General features: G+C 49.2%; 2 protein-coding genes across 5 annotated transcripts in view; both read right to left on the reverse strand.

Annotated features, from left to right (window-relative positions):
• Positions 1–13232, reverse strand: part of RAB43 (RAB43, member RAS oncogene family) — a 48281-nt gene extending 35049 nt beyond the window's left edge. The window contains exons 1-3 of one of the 4 annotated variants that reach the window (XM_012435008.3): positions 11114–13232; positions 8901–9066; positions 7319–7525 (exon numbers count right to left, since the gene is read on the reverse strand). In XM_012435008.3, coding sequence (XP_012290431.1) covers positions 7319–7522 — 204 coding nt within the window. In that variant the 5' untranslated portion in view covers positions 7523–7525; positions 8901–9066; positions 11114–13232. Of the gene's footprint in view, positions 1–7318; positions 7526–8900; positions 10536–11113 lie in introns of those variants that run through there. The other 3 variants (XM_012435007.3, XR_010337238.1, XM_012435009.3) reach the window with 3 other exon arrangements.
• A 1417-nt stretch (positions 13233–14649) lies between these two features.
• The window catches only part of ISY1 (ISY1 splicing factor homolog), a 32318-nt gene continuing 25979 nt past the window's right edge, over positions 14650–20988 (reverse strand). The window contains exons 8-11 of the mRNA XM_012435005.2: positions 20221–20343; positions 19484–19605; positions 15381–15467; positions 14650–15015 (exon numbers count right to left, since the gene is read on the reverse strand). Coding sequence (XP_012290428.1) covers positions 14908–15015; positions 15381–15467; positions 19484–19605; positions 20221–20343 — 440 coding nt within the window. The 3' untranslated portion in view covers positions 14650–14907. The remainder of the gene's footprint in view (positions 15016–15380; positions 15468–19483; positions 19606–20220; positions 20344–20988) is intronic.

Genomic DNA, 20988 nt, shown 5'->3' on the forward strand with positions numbered 1-20988 from the left:
AACAGTTCTTTTGCTATTTCTGATGAAAATTGAAAAGTCAGACTTTATCCAAATAGGAAAAAAACAGATGAGCAGAACTAGACTCTTGATTGGAAGGACTGAGATGCAAACTTTAACCAGAAACCATTTCCTCTTATCCCACCCCGCCCTCTCTTTTTGAAGTGCCAGGAGCAGCTACAAAAACAAAGATGACTCCTAGGGCCCAGGGAAGCTTGAGAGCCAAAGCCAAAGGTCCTGAAATCTGGAGGTCCAGGCCCAAGGGCAGACTTTACCTCTATGAAGGAGAGATCTGCCAGCATCTCCAGAGAGCAGACAGCGAGCCTGAGAGAGAGCTGAATAGAGGAGTACAGTTCCACAAGGCTGACCTCTGTACTGGACCTGAGGCCTGTGTGCCTAGTGATCTGCAAAAATGAGTTTACATAACAGGCCTTTGTGTTGTCCCAGATAAGAGTGAGTGGAGGAGCTTCAGAATGTTTTAAGGATTTAGAGCCAGCTGAGATTTCCTGAGGACACCGAGGTGGGGAGGAGTGGTGTGGGGGAGGGGCAAATTTAGACCTAATCTGTCTCATCTAGGAGGAAAACAGTAACTGCAGCAATAATAATATATATATATTTATATTTGTTATATTTATTTATATTTACTATGTTTATATTTATAAATCTTTGTTTTTAAATAAGAAATGGGTTACACTAATGGGTTCTTCTTAGAGGACACTGGGTGGCTTACGGGACAAACACAGAAGGGAGACTTTTCACTGCATACTCTTTGAAGTTTTTAAAATTTTGAAATTTGAACCATATGAATGGTTTAGCTATTCAAAAATAAGGTAACTTTAAACGATTTTAAGCATGTCCAAAGTTTTCCAACAACCCTAAGAAGGAGGTAAAGCAAAGATTATCAGTCCTGGTTCTGGGAAGAGAGATCCAAGATGGCTGATCACTAGCAGCTTGGGATTGTAGCTCCCAGAGAAGGCGCACAGAGCGGGAGGATGCCACACTTTCAGACGAATTTCCCATGGACCGGAAGATTCCCAGCAGAGAAGCCCCACAGGTTGCCAGGGCAACTCTTGTGGCCAGTGTGGCGGTTTTGCCGGCGCCCTGGCGCAGCGGTTCTTGGTGCAGAGTAAACGGGACTGGGTCCCCTTTTGGTCCCCTTTGGAGCTCCGGGAAGGCAGAGTCGCCCATTTACCTGATTGAAGAAGGGACTCAAGAGGGAAGCCAGACCGGAGATTCCCAGGCAGAAAAGCACCACGAATCTTGATGCCGCTGTTTTGGCCGGCGCAGTGGGTGGCTCAGATTTCGGCACTGGGAATCAACAAGTTGGACGTCCACTCAGAGACCTAATTTGAAAGTAGGCAATTACAAAGACGACGGGTGGATGAACTCACAATGATGGGAAGAAACCAGCGTAAAAAGGCTGAGAATACCCAAGATCAGAATGCCTCTCCTTCTACAGGGGATCACAGTTCCTCATCAACAAGAGAACAAGGCCTGATGGAGAACGAGTGTGTTCCATTCACAGATTTAGGCTTCAGAAAGTGGATAATAAGGAACTTTAGTGAACTAAAAGAACATGTTCTAGCCCAATGTAAAGAAACTAAGAACCTTGAAAAAAGATTTGACGAAATGCTAATGAGAATAGACAACTTAGGAATATAAGTGAATTAATGGAACTGAAGAACACAATACGAGAACTTTGCAAAGTATGCACAGGTTTTAACAGTCAAATTGATCAAGCAGAAGAAAGGATATCAGAGTTCGAAGACCAACTTAATGAAATGAAATGAGAAGACAAGATTAGAGAAGAAAGAGTAAAAAGGAATGAGCAAAGTCTCCAAGAAATATGGGACTATGTGAAAAGACCTAATTTACGATTGATAGGTATACCTGAATCTCATGAAGAGAATGAATCCAAGTTGGAAAATATTCTTCAGGATATTATTCAGGAAAACTTTCCTAATCTAGTAAGGCAGGACAATACTTAACTCCAGCTAATCCAGAGAACACCACAAAAATATTCCTCAAGTAGAGCAACTCCAAGACACATAATCGCTAGATTCACTAGGGTTGAAATAAAGGAGAAAATTCTAAGGGCAGCTAGAGAGAAAGGTCACGTTACCCATAAAGGGAAGCCTATCAGACTCACAGCAGACCTCTCACCAGAAACCCTACAAACTAGAAGAGAGTGGGGGTCAATATTCAATATCCTCAAAGAAAAGAATTTTCAACCCAGAATCTCATATCCCGCCAAACTAAGCTTCATAAGCGAAGGAAAAATAAAATTTTTCGCGAACAAGCAAGCACTCAGAGATTTCATCACCACCAGGCCTGCTTTACAAGAGCTTCTGAAAGAAGCACTACAAACAGAAAGGAACAACCAGTATCAGTCATCCCAAAAACTTACCAAAACGTAAAGAGTATCTCTTTAATGAAGAATCTACATCAACTAATGAGCAAAATAGCCAGCTAGCATTCAATGACAATATTTAACTCACAAATATTAATTCTAAATTTAAATGGATTAAATGCCCCAAAGACACAGGTAAATTGAATAAAAAGTCAAAACCCATCGGTATGCTGTATCCAGATCTATTTCACAAGCAATGACATACAAAGACTCAAAACAAAGGGATAGAGGAAGATTCACCAATTAAATGGAGAGCAAAAACAACAACAACAAAAAAAAACAGTAGTTGTAACTTTCATCTCTCACCAAATAGACTTTAATAGTAACAAAGACTAAAAGAAACAAACAAAGAAGGACATTACATAATGGTAAAAGGATCAATGCAACAACAGGAGTTAATATATATGCACCCAATACAGGAGCACCCAGATACATAAGACAAGTTTTTAATGACTTATAAAGAGACCTGGACTCCCGCACAATAATAGCGGGAGATTTTGACACCACGTTGTTAATATTCGATAGATCAACGACATAGAAAATTAATAGGGACATCTATGATTTGAACTTAGACCTGGAATAAGTAAACTTAGTGAATATTTATAGAATTCTCCACCCCAGGTCCACAGAACATACATTTTTCTCAGTATCATATTACACCTATTTTGAAAGTGACTATATAATTGGAAGTAAATCACTCTTCAGCATTTGCATAGCATTTCACAGACTTAAACGAAATATTGGTTGGCTGTTGGTTATTTTCTTCCCTTATTCCTTCCTGTCTCCGTTGTTAAGCACAATTATCGGCATAAAAGAGGTTTTTAATACCTATTTTTAGATTGCATTCCAGCCCGGGCAATAGAGCAAGAATCCTGTTCTCTCTCCTTTTTCTTTCTCTTTCTTTCTTTCTCTCATTAAAAAAAAAAAAGAACAATAAACGTGTAGAGAAGTAAAAAAAAAAAAAAAAAGATTATTAGTCCCATTTCACAGATGAGGAAGTCAGAGGCTCCAAGGAGAAAAAAATAAGTGCCCAAGATTGTGGTAGGGTTGAAGACCCAGATTCTTCAGACTCCTAGTCCAGTGCTCTCTGTCAGAGACTTCATAGTATGTAAGAGAAGCAGCACTCAGATTCACTTTCTAAGTCCCGTTCTCATAGCTAGAGCCAAATGCATCCACAAGAACACTGAAAATGATGACCATATACAAACACTTACTGACTCATACAGCAGCGTCTATGAGCTATTGGGTATATCTACACGTTCTTGTTAATAACTGATAAATACCCTAAAACTCTTCAAATGTCAAACCAAATCTTTCTAAAATGCCCCATTCCACATTCTTCTCTCAGTGAGTACAATGACCATAACTGCATTTTTATTAGATCCATTCACTCAGAGAATGAATCTCAGGGTCATCTTCATGAACTCAGAGCAAATCAGAAGGGTGGTCAAGTGTAAAAACGAGGACTGGGCTTAGGAGCCAGCCAAACCCTGGATTTTGCCACAGACTTGTAAGTGACCTTGGCCTCAGCTTCTTCTCTATAAAGGAACCAATTAACAGGCACATACTGGACACCATGTGTTTAACACTGGCCCACTGGATCCCTGTGTCTTCAAAGAGCTTACCTTCTAGAGGGGGAGACAAACAAACCAGTTAATTTGAAGCTCTGGTAAGTGTTATAACCAGACACAACAGAGTTACATAATAGAGGACCTGGGAGGTCAGCGAAAGCCTCTAGGAAGATGTAGCAGTTACATGGAGATCTAGAGGCAGAGTATGATGGGCAGGGGATCAGATGCAAAGGTCCCGAGGCAGGGGTGAGCCTGGCATGTTGAAGGGCTAGTAAGGCTAGAGAGCAGGCAGTAAAGGGTAGAGATGGGCCTCTGTCTGCCTCTCCAACTTTGTCTCCTTCCAGAGGTCCATCTCTTTGGGGAAGGTATCTGGAGGTTATTCTGGCTGTAATGGGAAGTGGCTACAGAAATAATTTGATTAAATCTGTGATTCTTAAATGTTTTATTTTTATAGCAGCAAAACTCTTTAGTCAAATAACAAGAAGTAGAACTTCAATATACAACTAGATAAAGGTACTGCTCTGACTGGTTGGGAAGCTAATTAAAGCCCTCTGACCCTCTCTCTGCCCTCTTGGCCTTTCTCCTTACCTTTTGGTACCTCCAAGCTCAGAAGAGCTAGAAAACCACCGACCCATCTCTAAGCTTTCTCAAGCTCTAATAAAACCCAGCATCATTGTAAAGAATCACAGGTAAAGCTCTAGGAGATAAGACTGGATGCTTGTTAGACAAGCATCCCAGGCTTCCAGGACAGGCCCTGGGAAGGTTTATTTTATTTTATAACAGATACTGAGTCTCACTATGCTGGTCAGGCTTATCTAGAACTGCTGGCATCAAGCAATCTTCCTGCCTCAGCCTCCCAAAGTGCTGGGATTACAGGCATGAACCACCACGCCAAGATCCTGGGAAGGTTTTAAACTAAATCCCTGATGTGCACTTGCTTTTCACAGAAAAAACAACAATAAACTCTGGTTCATCAAGGGTTTCAGTTAAAATCACACTGCTGAAACTACAGGGACAAAAAACAGATCAGGGGGTTGCCAGAGGATGGGGTGAAAGGAACTGACTACAAAGGAACAAAAGGAACTTTCTGGGTTGGTGGAAAAATTCTCGATCTTGGTTGTTGTGTGGTTGCATGTCTGTGTATGTTTGTCAAGTTTATAGACCTGTGCACCTCAAGTGGTAATGGTTTACTGTGTGTAAATTAGACCTAAAAAAACTTGACTTAAAAATCACACTGCCAAAAGACTACTCAGAGGCACTTTACAGATGGAGGGGGGAAAACAGCTTGCTCCTGCTGAGGCAGTGGACCCCAGGAATCCTGACTCGAAGGACAGTGTTCCCTCAGGTTCACGGCTGCCCAGCTTTAATTTGGAGCCTCTGGAATGGGCTAGACTTCAGGTTTTCCTGACTGCAAAATAAGAGGTAAACAACTGCCAGAGGCTTCCCCACTCCAGACAATGCGATTCTGAAAAGCTGTTTGTTGGCTGCGGCGGGAGGAAAACTCCTGCTTTGGAGTCAGAAAAACTGGGAAAAATATTCCCACCTGTCACTTCTTAGCTGTGAGCCCAGGCTCCATCCCATGTGAGTGGGGCTAAGAATTCCCATCAGTCAGCAGAGAATGCACCTGTAACCTATCTGGCTCCCAACAGCCTCTCAAGAAGGGCAGCAGCTATAACTTGGAGAGGTTTTACCATAGCTACACAGCTCTTCTGCTTCCCGGCACACAGGCTGCCTCCTAGGAAGGACAACCTGGAGGCAACCATAAGGAAAGGAAATAAAGAACTGCCCAGTTCTGCATTGCATAACCTGTGCACAGTAAACTGGGAGGTTTGCTGGGGCACAGGCTGTTATCTCGACAGGTAAACAGGAACCCTGCCCGCTCCCTGACCACCGTCAGCATTGGGTCACCACAGACGCTCCGGGCACAGGCCTACAGCTCGTGAGGACACCACTGCTCTTTGGCCTGTATTTTCACACTCCCCTTTCCCTGCAGCTGCTGGCATCATCACTGGGCACACACTCATTAACGGATACTACACCCACTCCAGCCTTTCCCTGGCTACTTGCTCCAAAAGGGTGGTCCCAAGTGACTCAAAGCTGCCTTCTGCACCTTGCTCTTTTCCATCCATGGAGACCAAAACACAGACCCCAGAAGACTATTTAAAAAAAAACCCTCAGGCAGGAGTTTCTGCTTCGCTGTCACATCTGAGAGGCACTGTGGTCACATAAAGGCTGTTGACTTACTTTTTTCTCTATCGTAGGGCAAGAGGAAGGCAACACCCAGAAATTATCCCAATTTTACAGAAACAAAGACAAAGAGCTACGTGTCCTAGCCAAAGGCAACAAGGAGCAGGCCTAGAGCTACTCCGAGAGGCAGAGCCCAGCAGCAGCAAGGCTCAAGTGACTCCCATCTCCCTGGCAGAGAGCCTCCCGTACCTGCGCTCTGAAAGGTGTCCTGAAGATCATGGGGACTCGAAACCATGAAAGCAACCAAAGATTGCTGTACAGTGCGGTTCAGAAAAGTTACTGAGTGCCTTCAGCCCAGGGTCTCCTAGTTGATTAGGGAGTACTTACACCTAGATTAAGAAACTCTGATTTCATTCATTACAAATATTTATCAAGCCACTGCCAGGACACTGTGGCAACCATATCCTGCTGTTTTTATTCGGAGTCATTGCCAAAGATTGATCCTCTCCCCCACCTTCCGGTATCTGTGAAGTTTTCAGTTTCTATCAAACTCTAGCTGGGGGAGGGAACCGGGGCTGGCCCTAGTGGAGTAAAGTTCCACCACCAGGTCCACAAAGAGACTGCAGGGAGGCGTGGCCAGGCCGGAAATTCTGACAAAAAGTTTTGGCCCTCCGGTGCTAGAAGCAACTACTTCCTGATCGCTCCTAGTCCTTAGCGGGTGCAGTTCTCTGGCTGAGTGCCCCGCCGGTGGGCCGACCTGGGGGCTGCCACCGCGGTGGGGGGCGCGGGGGCGTCTGGTCTCCGCACCCCGAGGCGCTCCGCTGGTACCTGGAGCAGGGGAGTCTAACCCCTTGCCTCCTAAAGGCTAAAGTTATTTTGGAGCACAGTCCCCCCACGGTGTGAGCTCCAGAGGGCAGGGCCGCCTCCTCCACACTCCCTCACTCCTCCCCGCAACCCAAGGCCTGGGCTTTGAGGACTCGAACCCGGCCCAGACCCCGGGGCCCAGGATTGCTCCGACCGGAGAAAGGAAAAAGAGGAAGCCAAAGGAAACCTCAGACGGACACGGGGGGCGCTCGCGGCGGCCTGGGGCTCCGCTGCCCCCCGCCCCGCCCGCCGAGAGAGCGCCTTCCAGGGGCCCTGGCCAGCCTCCCACCTTGACCCGCTTGCCCTGGATCTCCAGCGTCTTCATCGTGAAGTCGACGCCGATGGTGCTTCCCTGGCGCTCCGAGAAGGCGCCGGTCTTGAAGCGCTGCACCACGCACGTCTTGCCCACGCTCGCGTCGCCCACCAGCACCAGCTTGAACAGGAAATCGTACTGCTCGTCCGGGTCCCCCGGGCCCGGGCCCGGCCCCGCCATGGCCTAGAGAGAGCCGAAGGACAGGCGCTCTGGACGCTAGGACGGTCTGAGCTCACGCAAGCCGCGGGCCAAGCTCCGCTCGCTCCAGCCTGCAGGCCGTCTAGCTACGTGGAGCAGCCGCAACACCTGAACCCCCAGCGCAGCCGACCGCCTGCCTCGGCCTCGGCCCCGCCCCGGCTCGGCTCGGCCCCGCCCGAACCCGGAGCCCTGCGGGTTCGGCTCCGCCCCGGACCCGCCAAACCCGGCCCTCCGCAAAACTCCGACCGGCCCTCAGCTCCGCGCCAGGCCAGTCCGGCCTGTAGGCCCGCCCTAGACTGTCCCCGACTCCGCCCCACTCCGGTTCCCCACTCAGCCCGGCACCCACTCCGTCCCCTGGGCCCAACCCTCCGGCCCACCTCAGCCCGACCCCGGTTCCGCTTACGGCCCCGCCCTCAACTCCGACCTCGACTCCGCCCTCAGACCTACCTCAATCCGCCCCGACTCCGCCCTCAGCCCGACCTCGACTCCGCCCTCAGGCCCACCTCAACCCACCGCCCCGACTCCGCCCTCTGCCCAACCTCGACTCCGCCCACAGGCCCACCTCAGCCCCGACCCCGACTCCGCCCAATCCCGACTCCGCCCTAAACCCCGCCCCCAGACAACCCCGCCCTCAGCACCCTTGCCCCCTTCCTGATCAACACCCCGGCGCGCCCACACCGCAGATCCGCTTGGCCCTTAAACCACTGCCCACCAGGACCCTTCCTCATCTGGGACCCCAGGTGGTGTCCCGCGCCACCTGCCTGCCCCCCACCCAGGCCGGGTCCACCTGCCCAGGCTCCCCTACGTGCTGCCTCCCAGACCTCCAGTCAGGAACAGGCAGAGGCAATGACGGGAGCTCTGGGCCTGCTGGCCTGAACATGGAATGACCCCCTCCGGAATGGATCACGGGGAAGAGGACGACCATGGCAGTGTCACCTGAATGCCTACTCTGACGAACAGGCATTGCAGAGTCCCCCTCCCCGGCAGTGGCAGAGGTTACTCTTCCCAGGGGCAGAAGGGAAGGGAGGGAGCAGGCTGCAGAAGGCCAGAATCCAGGCTGGCTACAAAACTGCAGAAGAGGCCAAAATCCTTGTGAGGAGAGGACCCAAGACCCCATTTGATGGGAAGCTAGGCCAGAAGGAGTAGCTGGGACCTCTCATCTCCAAAGCAGCTATCAAATGGCTGGATGGCCCAGCTCAGAACTGCTACAGGCCCAGCTGGGAAAGTGACCCAGCCAAAAAGCAGGAGTCTAGGAAGAGGAACAGAGAGACTCTGCCGAAGGGCAGATCAGCTCCTAAGTTGGCTCAGGGAACTAGGGCCCCTCAGAGAAAGGAGATCCAAACATCTGTAAGAAGCTTACACTAGATCCAATAGGACTAGGCCTCCCAGCTCCCAAGATGAGAAGGAATTGACAGCACCCCTGAGCCCTCCAGGCAGCTCCCTTGTGGCACTCCAATTCCAGGTATTCAACACATTTGATGAATGCCTACTACAGACGGGCACTCTCCTGGGGCCTTGTAATGCACCTGTGGACAAAGCAGACAAAAATCCAGGAGAAAAGGGGAGGGTCTTCCAGAAGCTGAAGGAGACTCCACAGAGAACAAGTCCCCCAGTGCCACCATGAGGACCCCAGCAAACCTTTCAAGTCAAGACAGGAAGGGACTGAATGAGCAGTCTGCAAAGGCAGACCCCATGGAGAAGGCAGAAGAGTTGTTTGTTCTGAAAGGTTGTACTCCACTCCCATGGGAAATACCCAACAGAATCAGACAGGAAACCCCAAAGTGCCACTGAAAAGCAATTGAGAGCCCCACTTTGGTATACCTGATGGGAGCGGAGCGCTAGTGCGGCAGGAAATAACCTCCACTCCAGGGTAGAAGTAGACAAAAGGAGATGGGATGGAAGTTTCCGCATGCTGGGGCTAGCTCAGGTCAAAGTCCAAACTCCAGAAAACAAGACCTACCCCCAGCTCAGAGCAGCTACCACAGCAAAAGATTGTGTGGAATCCAGGAGCCAGGATGAAGTATGGAGGAGGATGGTGGCTGGATAGCTAACTGGCCTTTCCACTGCCCTAGCCTGGAACTGATTGGGGTCCATGGGGGACATGTTGGTCTGAGTATAGATTTTGTCAGAAAGCCCAGCCACCACTCCCTTGCCTTTGTGGGGTGATTCTAAAACTGGACTGTGGTAAGGGTTGCACAACTCTAGAAGTTTATTAAAATCATTAAAATGTAAACTTACAAAGGGTGGGTTTTACGGTATGTAAATTATACCTCAACAAAGCTGACTAATATCTACATTTCCTCTTTTGGTGGTAAATTCCTGAGTAGCACAGTGGCATTTTATTTGAAATGAAATCATGCTAATTTGAAATGGAGCAATTAAAAAATATTTGTTTCATTTAATGCACCAAATTTGAAAAAAAATGCGTATTGCAGATTTTTTAAAATAGGTCAAGAATTTAACATTCTTAAAGCTAGTGGCAGGTAAGCTGACTGCATTTTAACTGTTTGTGTCATCTCAGATGATAAAGAGGGTATCCTATAATGGAAATGTTCCCTGGATCAGACCTCTTCCAAGTGGCTAGAGGGACATTCATACCTGGTTTTCTCCTTCCTTCTTTCTCCTTTCATCTTTTTCTTTCTACAGTTGCCACTATTAAAATATAAAATATAAACCTACAACACAACACTATCAGACAAATTTTCTTCTTTTTTTTTTGAGGCAGAGTCTTGCTTTGTTGCCAGGTGGCAGGCTGGAGTGATCTTGGCTCACTGCAACCTCCATCTCCTAGGTTCAAGCAATTCTCCTGCCTCAGCCTCCCGAGTAGCTGGGTCTATAGGCTCGTGCCACCACGCCCAGCTAATTTTTGTATCTTAGTACAGACAGAGTTTCACTATGTTTGTCTCGATCTCTTGACCTCGTGATCTGCCTGCTTCGGCCTCCCAAAGTGCTGGAATTATAGGTATGAGCCACCACACCCGGCCTTTTTTTTTTTTTTTTTTTTTTTTTTGGAGACAGAGTCTCCCTCTGTTTCCCAGGCTGGAGCACAGTGGCACAATCATGGCTCATTGGTACCTCAAATCTCCCAGGCTCAAGCCATCCTCCCAACTCAGCCTCTTATACTCGACCACAGGCCTGGGACTACAGGCATGCATCACATCCAGCTAATTTGTTAATTTTTTGTAGAGAAGAGGTCTTATTATGTTGCCCAGGCTGGTCTTGAACTCCTGGGCTCAAGCAAATGATTCTTCTGCCTTGGCCTTCCAAAGTGCTGGGATTACAGGTGTGCACCACCATGCCCAGCCCCAAATTTTCTTTATGTGGTGATGCCAAGGCTAGTGCTGAAAATGTGTCCTCAATCAGAAAAAAAAGGTGAAAAAACACCATGAAGGCCAGACGCCAACCACAATACCCTGTGTCTTTCATATGGAAGGGTGCTTGCTACAAAATATTAGAAAATTAAAACTAGGAATAAAGCAGAAATTGGCTACAGCAGTCATAAACTTCAGCACTCTGGCTGGTGCTGGCTGCTGACTGGAAAGGCTCCTCCATAGACAGCCCATCTGCACTTACCTGGTGATCAAACACAAGCATCCATTCTCTCCTCCCAGAATCCTGAAATGTCATAAATATGGGCCAAATGAGCACCTCCACTCTTGCTGCTTCTGTTGATGGCACTGGTCTCACGCTTGAGGATCTGACTCAAAATACAGGGGTCAGCACCTCGGTATCCCAACTCACACCTCTACTGCTAGCCCCTGACCAAGCCCAGCCATTCCTTAGAGAATCAGATTGGCTTCCTCCCTGGTCTGTTTCTAGTCCCCCAGCACAACCCCTACCCTTACCCAATCTGCTGCTAGAAGGGATCTTACAAAGGCATTTCCTGCTCAAGCAAGTTCAGTGCCAAGCCCCAGACTCTCAGGAATGTACACACATTCAAGGCTCCTTTTCTCCCAGCATCATCTCTTCCCCTCACAGCCCCTCACCTGATTTCCCAGCCACTCAAACACACGAGTTTTTCACAGACTTCTATCCTGGCTCTGCTAGAGAGAACTGTAAGCAGCTCTGCCCTTCCCACAGCTCATTTTGTGGGAGAGGAAACCCAGGCTCAGAGACTACAGCACCTGCTAAAAGCCCCAGGAGTTGTGGCAGAGAAGCAGAACTCAGCACCGGGCCAGCCCTCCACGGACACCACACTTTGCATCCTTTTGAGTGGAGCAGGCAGGCAGCAAGTGTGGAGATGCCAGAAGGGGCTGGGTGGCATTGCCTGCCCCCATAGATCCCTCTGGTTGAAAGTCAGCTGGGTGCTGGGCCAGGCCTGATGTCTATCCAAGTGGTTTCCTGCTTTCAGTGCTGTGCAGAGAGCAGGGTGAGAAGCCCCAGCTCTGTGTCCAGAACCTGCCAGGGTTTCAGGGAATGGGGTGGGCATGTGCAGTACTACAGGGTGAGTGCAGGGCAAGAGGAGAAAGGATTTCATCTTTTCCTTGTTTATAAATTGCCCAAGGGTAGGTGGGGCCAGGCAGTTGGGGGTGCAGGAGAGGAGGTCCAGGAGGAGGGCAGTCTGAGGCCTGGGTGAGGATGCTGTGACTAGTCTTAAAGCAAAACAGGAGGGAGACGGTGTGTTTTAGACACAGGAGGACAGACAATGTGAGAGAAGGAAGTTGATGGAAACGTGACTACGAAAAAGTAGCTTTTCAGGAAACCACAAGCAGAGCCAAAGCCTTTCTTGATTAACCATTTTTTTAAAAAACCATTCAGCAGATTTTATTAACCAAAGCCTCCTGAGATTGGTTCTGTTGCCTTGATGACCACACCCACCAGCCACATTCCCCCAACCCCAGCTGTTTCCAGGCCTGGGGCTGGAGCCCTGCTGAGACCCTCTCTCACCTCTAGGGCCTTTGTGCAGATAAGTAGCAAGGGCCTCTGCCAGGGACACCTAGAGGATGTCCACCTGGATGCTTCTCCATTCTCAGCCTGTTTCCTCAAATGTGGAATCCTAATCCCCGGCCCCTTTGCATCCCAGGGAGCCCTGAAGAGATCCCAGGAGGGGAGCACTTTTGTGCACTGAAGGCCTGGAACAGGGGACTGGAGGAGGAAGGCCCAGAGCCCTTGGCTTTCAAGACAGGCCTGGCTCCAGGCACCTGCCATCCTTCCCAGGGAGAAGGAAGGCCTGATGTCTGAATTTCCCACTCTCTTCTAAATGCCAGGAAGCACAAGAGTGCACATGTGCCCCTTGGAAGACAAACCCATAACCAGGCCTGTCTGAGCCTGACCACCCCTGTGCTCCCCAGAGGCTCAGACCTGGGTCAGTCTGTCCCTAGGGCCCTCTGAGACCTCTGCACAAACCACAGGACGGCCCAGACCCCAGGGCAAACTCAGACAGCACGAGTCCAGTCCTCGATTTCAAAGTATGAAAGCTGAGGCTGGGGCCCGAAGGGTCTTGCTCAGAGCCCCCACGACGTTCACTCCTGAGCCCCCGCTGCAGGCCCAGGCTGGGTGCTGAGTTCCAGAGCTGAGTCTGCCTTGCTGCCTCCAAGGGCTCCCAAAGCTCCAACCTGGAGCCCCCTCCTCCCTGCACACATTTGCCCCTGGGCTCGGCTGAGGGCTGGGATTGGCCAGCCCTGCCCTCAGGGAAGCCAGGAGGCAAGGGGGCCCCTTCCCCATCCTCACCTATACCCTTGCCACTCCTGTCCCCACCCAGCCCACCCACCTCCTGCCTGGGCTTCTGCCCCAGCCTCCTCCTGACCTGGTCCTGCCTGGACCTCCCCTTGTGACCACAGGGAGCGTCCTCAATCAAGTTCCCTACCCGCTAGGTCCCGACTCCCTCACTCAGACCCTTTCCACAGAGCCTGTGGCCCTCAGGTTCCTTAGAGAGGGCCCAGCACTGGCCACTCTCCCCTGACCCAGAGCCACACGTGGCTCTGCCACCCTCAGACTGAGCTGCTCCCTGCAGACCAACCGTCTCAGGCATTCTGCTGTGTGATGGGCTCCTGTTCCCAAACAGCCTGAGCTGGAGCCCTGGCCCCGGAAACAGCCATCTGGCCCTGACCCTGAGCTCCCAGACACTCTAGTGACCTTGCAGAGGGCAGGAGGCCAGGCCCCATCCTGCCCAGTGGCTGCAGCTGCTGACCATGGTTCCCCACTGGAGAGCTAAGTCCCAGCTCAGAGGAAGCTCTAGAATCAGTTGGTGTCCACTGTGTGCTTTCAACAGGCCATGGTGCAGCCCACTGCAAGCAGCCCTGTCTAAAGCTGTGGTCACGGAGGCCACGGTGGATCAGCTTCCCCATCCTAGGCTCCTGGGATCTGGTCCTGTCCTTGCCACACTTGGAGCTGGGGCTTCAGGGATTCCCCTGCAGGATAGCACTGCCCTTCAGTGATTGGCCATACATCTTAAGGCCAATGTCACCTTAGAGCAGTCAGCCCAGGGAACAAGCTGAACACATGGAGTTTTCCCTTTCTTATAAAAATCTTTAATAAAATAGGTCTCTGCAAAACAGGTTATAAAACAGGAGTAGCAAACTCAAATTCCTACCACCCAGGGAGGAATGAGTGGAGCAGGCGGAGGGGTGCACACAGAGAGCCCAGAGCAGCACTCGACACAGAGGGATCTGGTCATTGACCTGTGGGGTATGTGCCCAGGGCTGACACATCACACTCATTTTTCAAGAGATGTGTCTTTTAGAACAACTGCATTTTTGGGAGAAGGAAATAAAAGATTTTAAAAAAAAAAAGAAAGAAAAATTGCATTTTTGTTGGTTTGTTTGTTTGAGACGGAATCTCGCTTTGTTACCCAGGCTGGAGTGCTGTGGCACGGTCTCCGCTCACCACAATTCTTGAGCCTCAGCCTCCTGAGTAGCTGGGATTATAGGCACACGCCACCATGCCCAGCTAATTTTTGTATTTTTAGTAGAGATGGGATTTCACTATGTTGGTTCAGGCTGGTCTAGAACTCCTGACCTCGTGATCCTCTCGCCCCAGCCTCCCAAAGTGCTGGGATTACAGGTGTGAGCCACCACGCCCAGCTGAAAAATTGCATTTTAAAATGTTAGCCACTAATTGATTCTTCTCCTCACAAAAATCACAGTGCAAGGCAAAATAAGACACAGGCAGCCAGTTCGCAACCTGTTGTATACACTCCACAATAAAAAATAAATGGATCCACACAGTAGCAAAATATGTGTACAAAATCTACCAGGGAGGCCAGGGACAGACCCCTACCCCCGGGTCAGCACAGGATAAGAAGGAGAGGGAAGAAAGGCGGAGAACAGGGCAGGAGGCCTCACAGCAATGGCCTGCCTGTCTGCAGCCTTGGGTCTTGCAGGGCTACTGGGGGATGGAAGAACTCTGAGGAGAGCCCCAGCTGGGCCCTAATACCCCAGGAGCCTTCTGGCTTCTTCACTCTGGGCCTGCAGGGTCTCGCTTGCATACTTCTGGAGGAGTTCCATTTTCTTCCTTCGCACCAGTGCCTCCTCAATCTGTGGAAATTAAGAGTGCAGGGCTCACTCCTTAGCAAAGACCTTCAACCCCTGCCAGACTCAGCCAGGAGGAAGTCCCCATGGGAAAAGTCCATTGAGAAGTCTGATTTAAATACCCAGAATAGTCTCCAAGAGTCCCAACTCCCTCCACTGGAAAAATTTGAACAATAGAATGGTCTAGAGCAGAAGGTCCTGCCCTTTTTGGATCCCACACCCTATTATGAGTACAACCACAGGTGTCATGTGGTCAGGATCCTGAGCTGCCCTGATGGGTAGGAAGGAAAATGAAAACCCACTACAGCGCTCTGTGCAGTCTGCTTTAGAGAAGCCCCTGGTGCCCGGGCAGTTCTTAGCTGTGGTCCTACCTCTTGCTGTGAGGGCACGGGGACATGAGCAATGAACTTCTGCTGGCCGTCATCCCCTCCTTTCTCCTGGCTGCCTTCATCGTCCGACTACAAACAAAACAACCGAAAGTCCATCAGTAGGTGCCCAGCTAGATAAATGCTGGCAACTCTATAAAACACACTATTCAGGCCGGGTGCGGTGGCTCAAGCCTATAATCCCAGCACTTTGGGAGGCCAAGGCGGGTGGATCACAAGATCAAGAGATCGAGACCATCCTGGTCAACATGGTGAAACCCCGTCTCTACTAAAAAAATTAGCCGAGCATGGTGGTGCACGCCTGTAGTCCCAGCTACTCGGGAGGCTGAGGCAGGACAACTGCTTGAACCCAGGAGGCAGAGGCTGCGGTGAACCGAGATTGTGCCATTGCACTCCAGCCTGGGTAACAAGAGCAAAACTCCGTCTCAAAAAAAAAAAAAAAACCAAACACTATTCTTCAGCTATTTAAAAGAAAAAAGAGATGAGGAAGTTCTGTACTTACAGAAAGACACTCGAACCACAAGATTAAGTAAAAAAAAAGCCATAAGCCATAGAACATGGTGTGCATTATGCTACCTTTTGTCTAAGGAGGAAATAAGAATAGAAACTACTGATAGTGAGAACAAGGCAGATGAGGGACAGGAAGAGGAAAGAGAATCTTTGTGGAATATCTTTATATACTTTTTCACTTTTGAACCTTGTGAATGTATCACTATTTTAAAAAATTTTAATGGAAAATAATGTATCATGTATAAAAAAAAGATCAGGGGCCGGGAGCGGTGGCTCACGCCTGTAATCCCAGCACTTTGGGAGGCCGAGGCGGGTGGATCACAAGGTCAAGAGATCGAGACCATCCTGGTCAACATGGTGAAACCCGTCTCTACCAAAAATACAAAAAATTAGCTAGGCATGGTGGCGCGTGCCGTAATCCCAGCTACTCAGGAGGCTGAGGCAGGAGAATTGCCTGAACCCAGGAGGCGGAGGTTGCGGTGAGCCGAGATCGCGCCATTGCACTCCAGCCTGGGTAACGAGCGAAACTCCGTTCCAAAAAAAAAAAAAAAATATATCAACTCAGAGGTTTCTTATGGGTCAATACAAATTTCTAAGGACAAAGAAAACAACGTGGACTTGGAAAGAGAGAAGGGGTCTCGTGGCGAGTCAGGTGTCCACTGCTTGCCGGGCTCTGCCAGACACCCTACGTGATCTGTTCCCTGACTAGCTCCCAGTGGGGGTGGCTTGAAAAGACTCTTGGGGAACCTCTCATCCACTGCTGGCATTTGGAGAAACTGGTTGTATCTAACACTAAAGACACACCTACCCTGATCTGGTGTTTCCATTCTTCAGCATGTACTCAACAGAAACAATGCACAGGAACAAGAAAATTCCCAGCAGTTCTATCTGCCAAAGCTCCAAGCTGGACACAACACAAATGCCCACAGACATCAGCCACAAAAGAGTACACATGACTCCACATATGTAAAGTTCAGACACAAGTGAAACACATGGGTCATGAGAGGTCAGGAGGGTGACCCCTGAGGCAGCAGTGAGCTTCTGGCGTTGTGGTCCTGTTCTGTTTGTTCACTGGTATTTGCTATGTGTGTGTGTGCTCACCCTGTGAAAATCCAGTGACCAACACATTTAGGAGGTGTGTACTTTTCTGTATATGAAACAGCACTCAGCACTGAAAAGGAATGAACTACTGAACTCAACAACCAGAGGGATGGAAAGGGCATTGTGCTGAGTGTCAAGGCCATCTCGAAAGGTGACCCACAGCACAATCCCATTTATAAAACATTCTGGAATGACAAAATCACAGAGATGGAGAACAGGTTAGGGTTCAGCTACGGCAAGAGATGGTGAAGACAGGGAGGTGTGAACTGTGAAGGGCCAGCACCAGGGATCTTTGTGGTAAGGGGACAGTTCCCAGGCTGGAGTACTACGGTACAATCACAGCTCACTGCAATCTTAACCCCCTGGGCTCAAGTAATTTTCACACCTCAGCCTCCTCAGTAGCTGGGACTATAGGCATGTCCAACCACACCCGGCTAATTGTTTTTATTTTTGGTAGAAACAGGGCCTCATTGTGTTGCTCGGATGGGTCTCAAACTCCTGAGTTCAAGCAATCCTCCCACCTCAGCCTCCCAAAGTACTAGGATTACAGGCATCACCACCGCCCCCGACCAGTTCTGTATCTTGATTGTCATGATGGCCACATGATCTCCACACATGGAGACAAATGACACAGAACTCCACACACTCATTATGCCAATGTCAACCTCCCAGTTTTGCTACTGTGCTAGAACTACATGAAATGCAACCATTGGGGGAATCGGGTAAAGCATACACAAGATCTCTCTGTCCTCTTTGCAACTTCCTGAATTATTTGAAAAGAAAAAAAAAAATTTTAGTTTCCAGTGCTCTTTCCCACGACGTCAGCTCCCCATCAGCGTCCACTCACACCCAGCACCCACCCTCTGCACTCCAGCCCACTGGGCTGTCCTTTGTCTCTCACACTCATTACAGGATCTCTCAGCATGCAATGCGCCCCTGCTGGAAGCCCTCTCTCTTCAACTCCTCCTCCCTTGGTTAAGTTCCCTGGATCGTCCTGATCTCAGCTGAGGGGTTAGCTCCCCAGCAGAGCATCTGCAGGCTGTCCCTGCACCAGGCTCAACTGAGGGGCTGCCGCTCACTGTCTCTCTTACTGGACTGCCTCTCCCTGTACTATAAGCTATACACCAAGCCTCTGCACCACCATGCCACTACACCTGGAATGGGGATGGCTCACAGGAGCCATGAATTAAACACCTGCTGACAGAATAAATGAGTATTTATACCTAGAGGAAATCCTCCTACGGCATGCTGCCATCCTGCTTCAGACCTGCACTGAACCCCACTGCTGGCCCAGCTGGACCTGAGCAGGAACATCAGCCCTGTTATATCCTGTGTGACATTGACTAAGTCACTAAACCTGAGTCTGCTTCTTCACCAGTGGTGTCTCACCAAGCTCCTCATGTGGAACCTGAGCCATCATCTATGTGTGGATGATCCCCTCCCTTCTCTCAGTCCAGCAAATCAGATCCACCTGGATATGCGCAGGCAGCAAGGACTCCAAACACAGGGCCCTGCAGCAGAGCTCTGCCTGAGAGGCAAGGATTTCAAATGCTGAGTTTTCCTTGTTTCAGAATACCTCTTTTAATGCAGTGAAATTTTGGTACTGTTTCATATAAAAAATAAAAGGTGTAGCACAGACAGACGTGTCAACATTACTTATATGGTGGCTATAATAAAAACTAATAACTATAATGAGTATTTCCTATAGATCAGAAAATATGCAAAAGGTCTGAAATTATGCAGGGATTTCCCAACCATGACCCTCTGAGAAAGTCTCTTCTCTGCTCTGGGTTTGTTTCCATCTGTAAGACGGGGATGTTAGGGCCAGGCACGGTGGTTCATACCTGTAATCCCAACACTTTGGGAGGCCAAGGCAAGCAGATCATCTGAGCTCATGAGGTCAAGACCAGCCTGGCCAATATGATGAAACCCCGCCTCTACTAAAAATATAAAAATTAGCTGGGTATGGTGGTGCTCACCTGTAGTCCCAACTACTTGGGAGGCTGAGGCAGAAGAATCGCTTTAACCTGGGAGGCAGAGGTTGCAGTGAGCTGGGATCATGCCACTGCACTCCAGCTTGGGAGACAGAGCAAGACTCCATCTCAAAAAAAAAAAAAAAAAGATGGGGGTGTTAGACTACAGAAGAGCTATTGGCACTCCCATGTGAACAGAAGTGATGAGGTCATGGACTAAAGCTCATGGCTTCCCCTGTGTTTATCAATTCAATTCCAGTTTATGCAGGAGGAATAAGAAGGAAGGAAGGAAGGAAGGAAGCCCTGGTGTAAAGCACAGTCGACAGGACACTCTCATGGCTGTTGCCTCCTGAAACTCTCCTGTAATCTCCCAAGTGTTTTCACAGCCATCCTGCAGGTGAGCAAGCTGGGCTGTGAACTCTGACCCTGCATTTTGGAGCCCATGCCATACTTCATGGTTTGGAGCAGATGGCAGTGAGTGCCAGAGGGGACCAACCCCCGTACCTCCTCCTCGGTGACTGCATAGATGTTAATTTCTTCCTCCTCTTCTTCCTCCTCTTCCTTTTCTCCTCTTGCCAGTCGAGCCTCTCTCTCTGCTTTCCACTTTTCCACTAAGTCAGCTCTGACTAACAACAAGAGAGGGTAGGTGCTATTTATTCCAGTCTCAAAATGAGCTTTCAACACTATACAGGGAAAGGCCAAGATGTCCCCTCTAGAAAGGGACACTCTTCATTCTGCCCCCTGGGTGGAAATGGATGTGAGGTGTGGTAGTCCTAAAACAGCTCCGGCTTTCAGTGCCACAAAGCAGCTTTTTAGGGAACATTCACAAATCCTCCCCAGTTCCACAACCTGAGAGGCTTCCCAACACACCCACATGAAAACAGAGGAGGCAGGGGAGAGCATGCTAGAAAGCAGCTCCAGCTCCAGGCCACTTGCTTCCAAAGTCCTGGCTCAATGTGTCACAAGGGCACTGGTATTAGCATGAATCCAGATGGTGACCTCCTGGCAGACAGGGACCAGTCAGACTTGGCTCTTGTGGCTTCCCCAACCTGCTACCTCTGGTCCACACAGCCTTGACTGCCTCTCAGGGGTCAGGGAATTAGCAGACCATCATGCCTAAAGACCATTAGCAACAAAGAAAACTCCCTTCTGGCATAAAACACTATTGAAATTCCTGTTTTCAAAGGAGACAACAGAAAACAGGTGCCATCTATTATGAAATGAAATGCCCAGAGACCTACGTTTCTTTTCATATTCCTGTTCCAAAGGCACAATAACACCATCGTCTTCATCTAGGTAACCATAGTACTCAAAATCGATTGCCTTCATGAGCTCAGCACGTGTCTTTCTGGGAGGAGGAAGAGCTATAAGAAACAAAAACATAGTTGAGTTCCTAAGTCACAATCACACTCCAGTGAAGCTGTTTCCTGATACGATGCTACACAGCCACGTGGCAAGTATGTTCATGAAAATACCATGGATAGGTACTTTTCTATACATTAATAGGATTATATAAGTGGTAGAGCCCTTTTTAAAATCAGTACTTTGATCTATTAGTCCATTTAAAAGCAATCTACCTGGCTAGGCGCAGGGGCTCACGCCTATTATCCCAGCACTTTAGGAGGCCGAGGCGGGTGGATCACCTGAGGTCAGGAGTTCAAGACTAGCCTGGCCAACCTGGTGAAACCCCATCTCTATGAAAAATACAAAAGTTAGCTGGGCGTGGTGGTGGGTACCTGTAATCCCAGCTACTCAGGAGGCTGAAGCAGGAGAATGGCTTGAACCCAGGAGGCAGAGATTGCAGTGAGCTGAGATTGCGCCATTACACTTCAGCCTAGGTGACAGAGCAAGACTCCGTCTCGAAAAAATTAAAAAAAAAAAGAAATCACCAGGTGCGGTGGCACGTGCCTGTAGTCCCAGTTACTCGGGAGGCTAAGGTGGGAGGATCACTTGAGCCCAGGAGTTCTGGGCTGTAGTGTGCTATGCCGATCGGGTGTCTGCACTAAGTT

The sequence above is a fragment of the Aotus nancymaae genome, unplaced genomic scaffold (assembly GCF_030222135.1).
Source record: "Aotus nancymaae isolate 86718 unplaced genomic scaffold, 86718_ANA_hifiasm-v0.15.2.pri h1tg000046l, whole genome shotgun sequence".
In the NCBI taxonomy this organism is placed as follows: Eukaryota; Metazoa; Chordata; class Mammalia; order Primates; family Aotidae; genus Aotus; species Aotus nancymaae.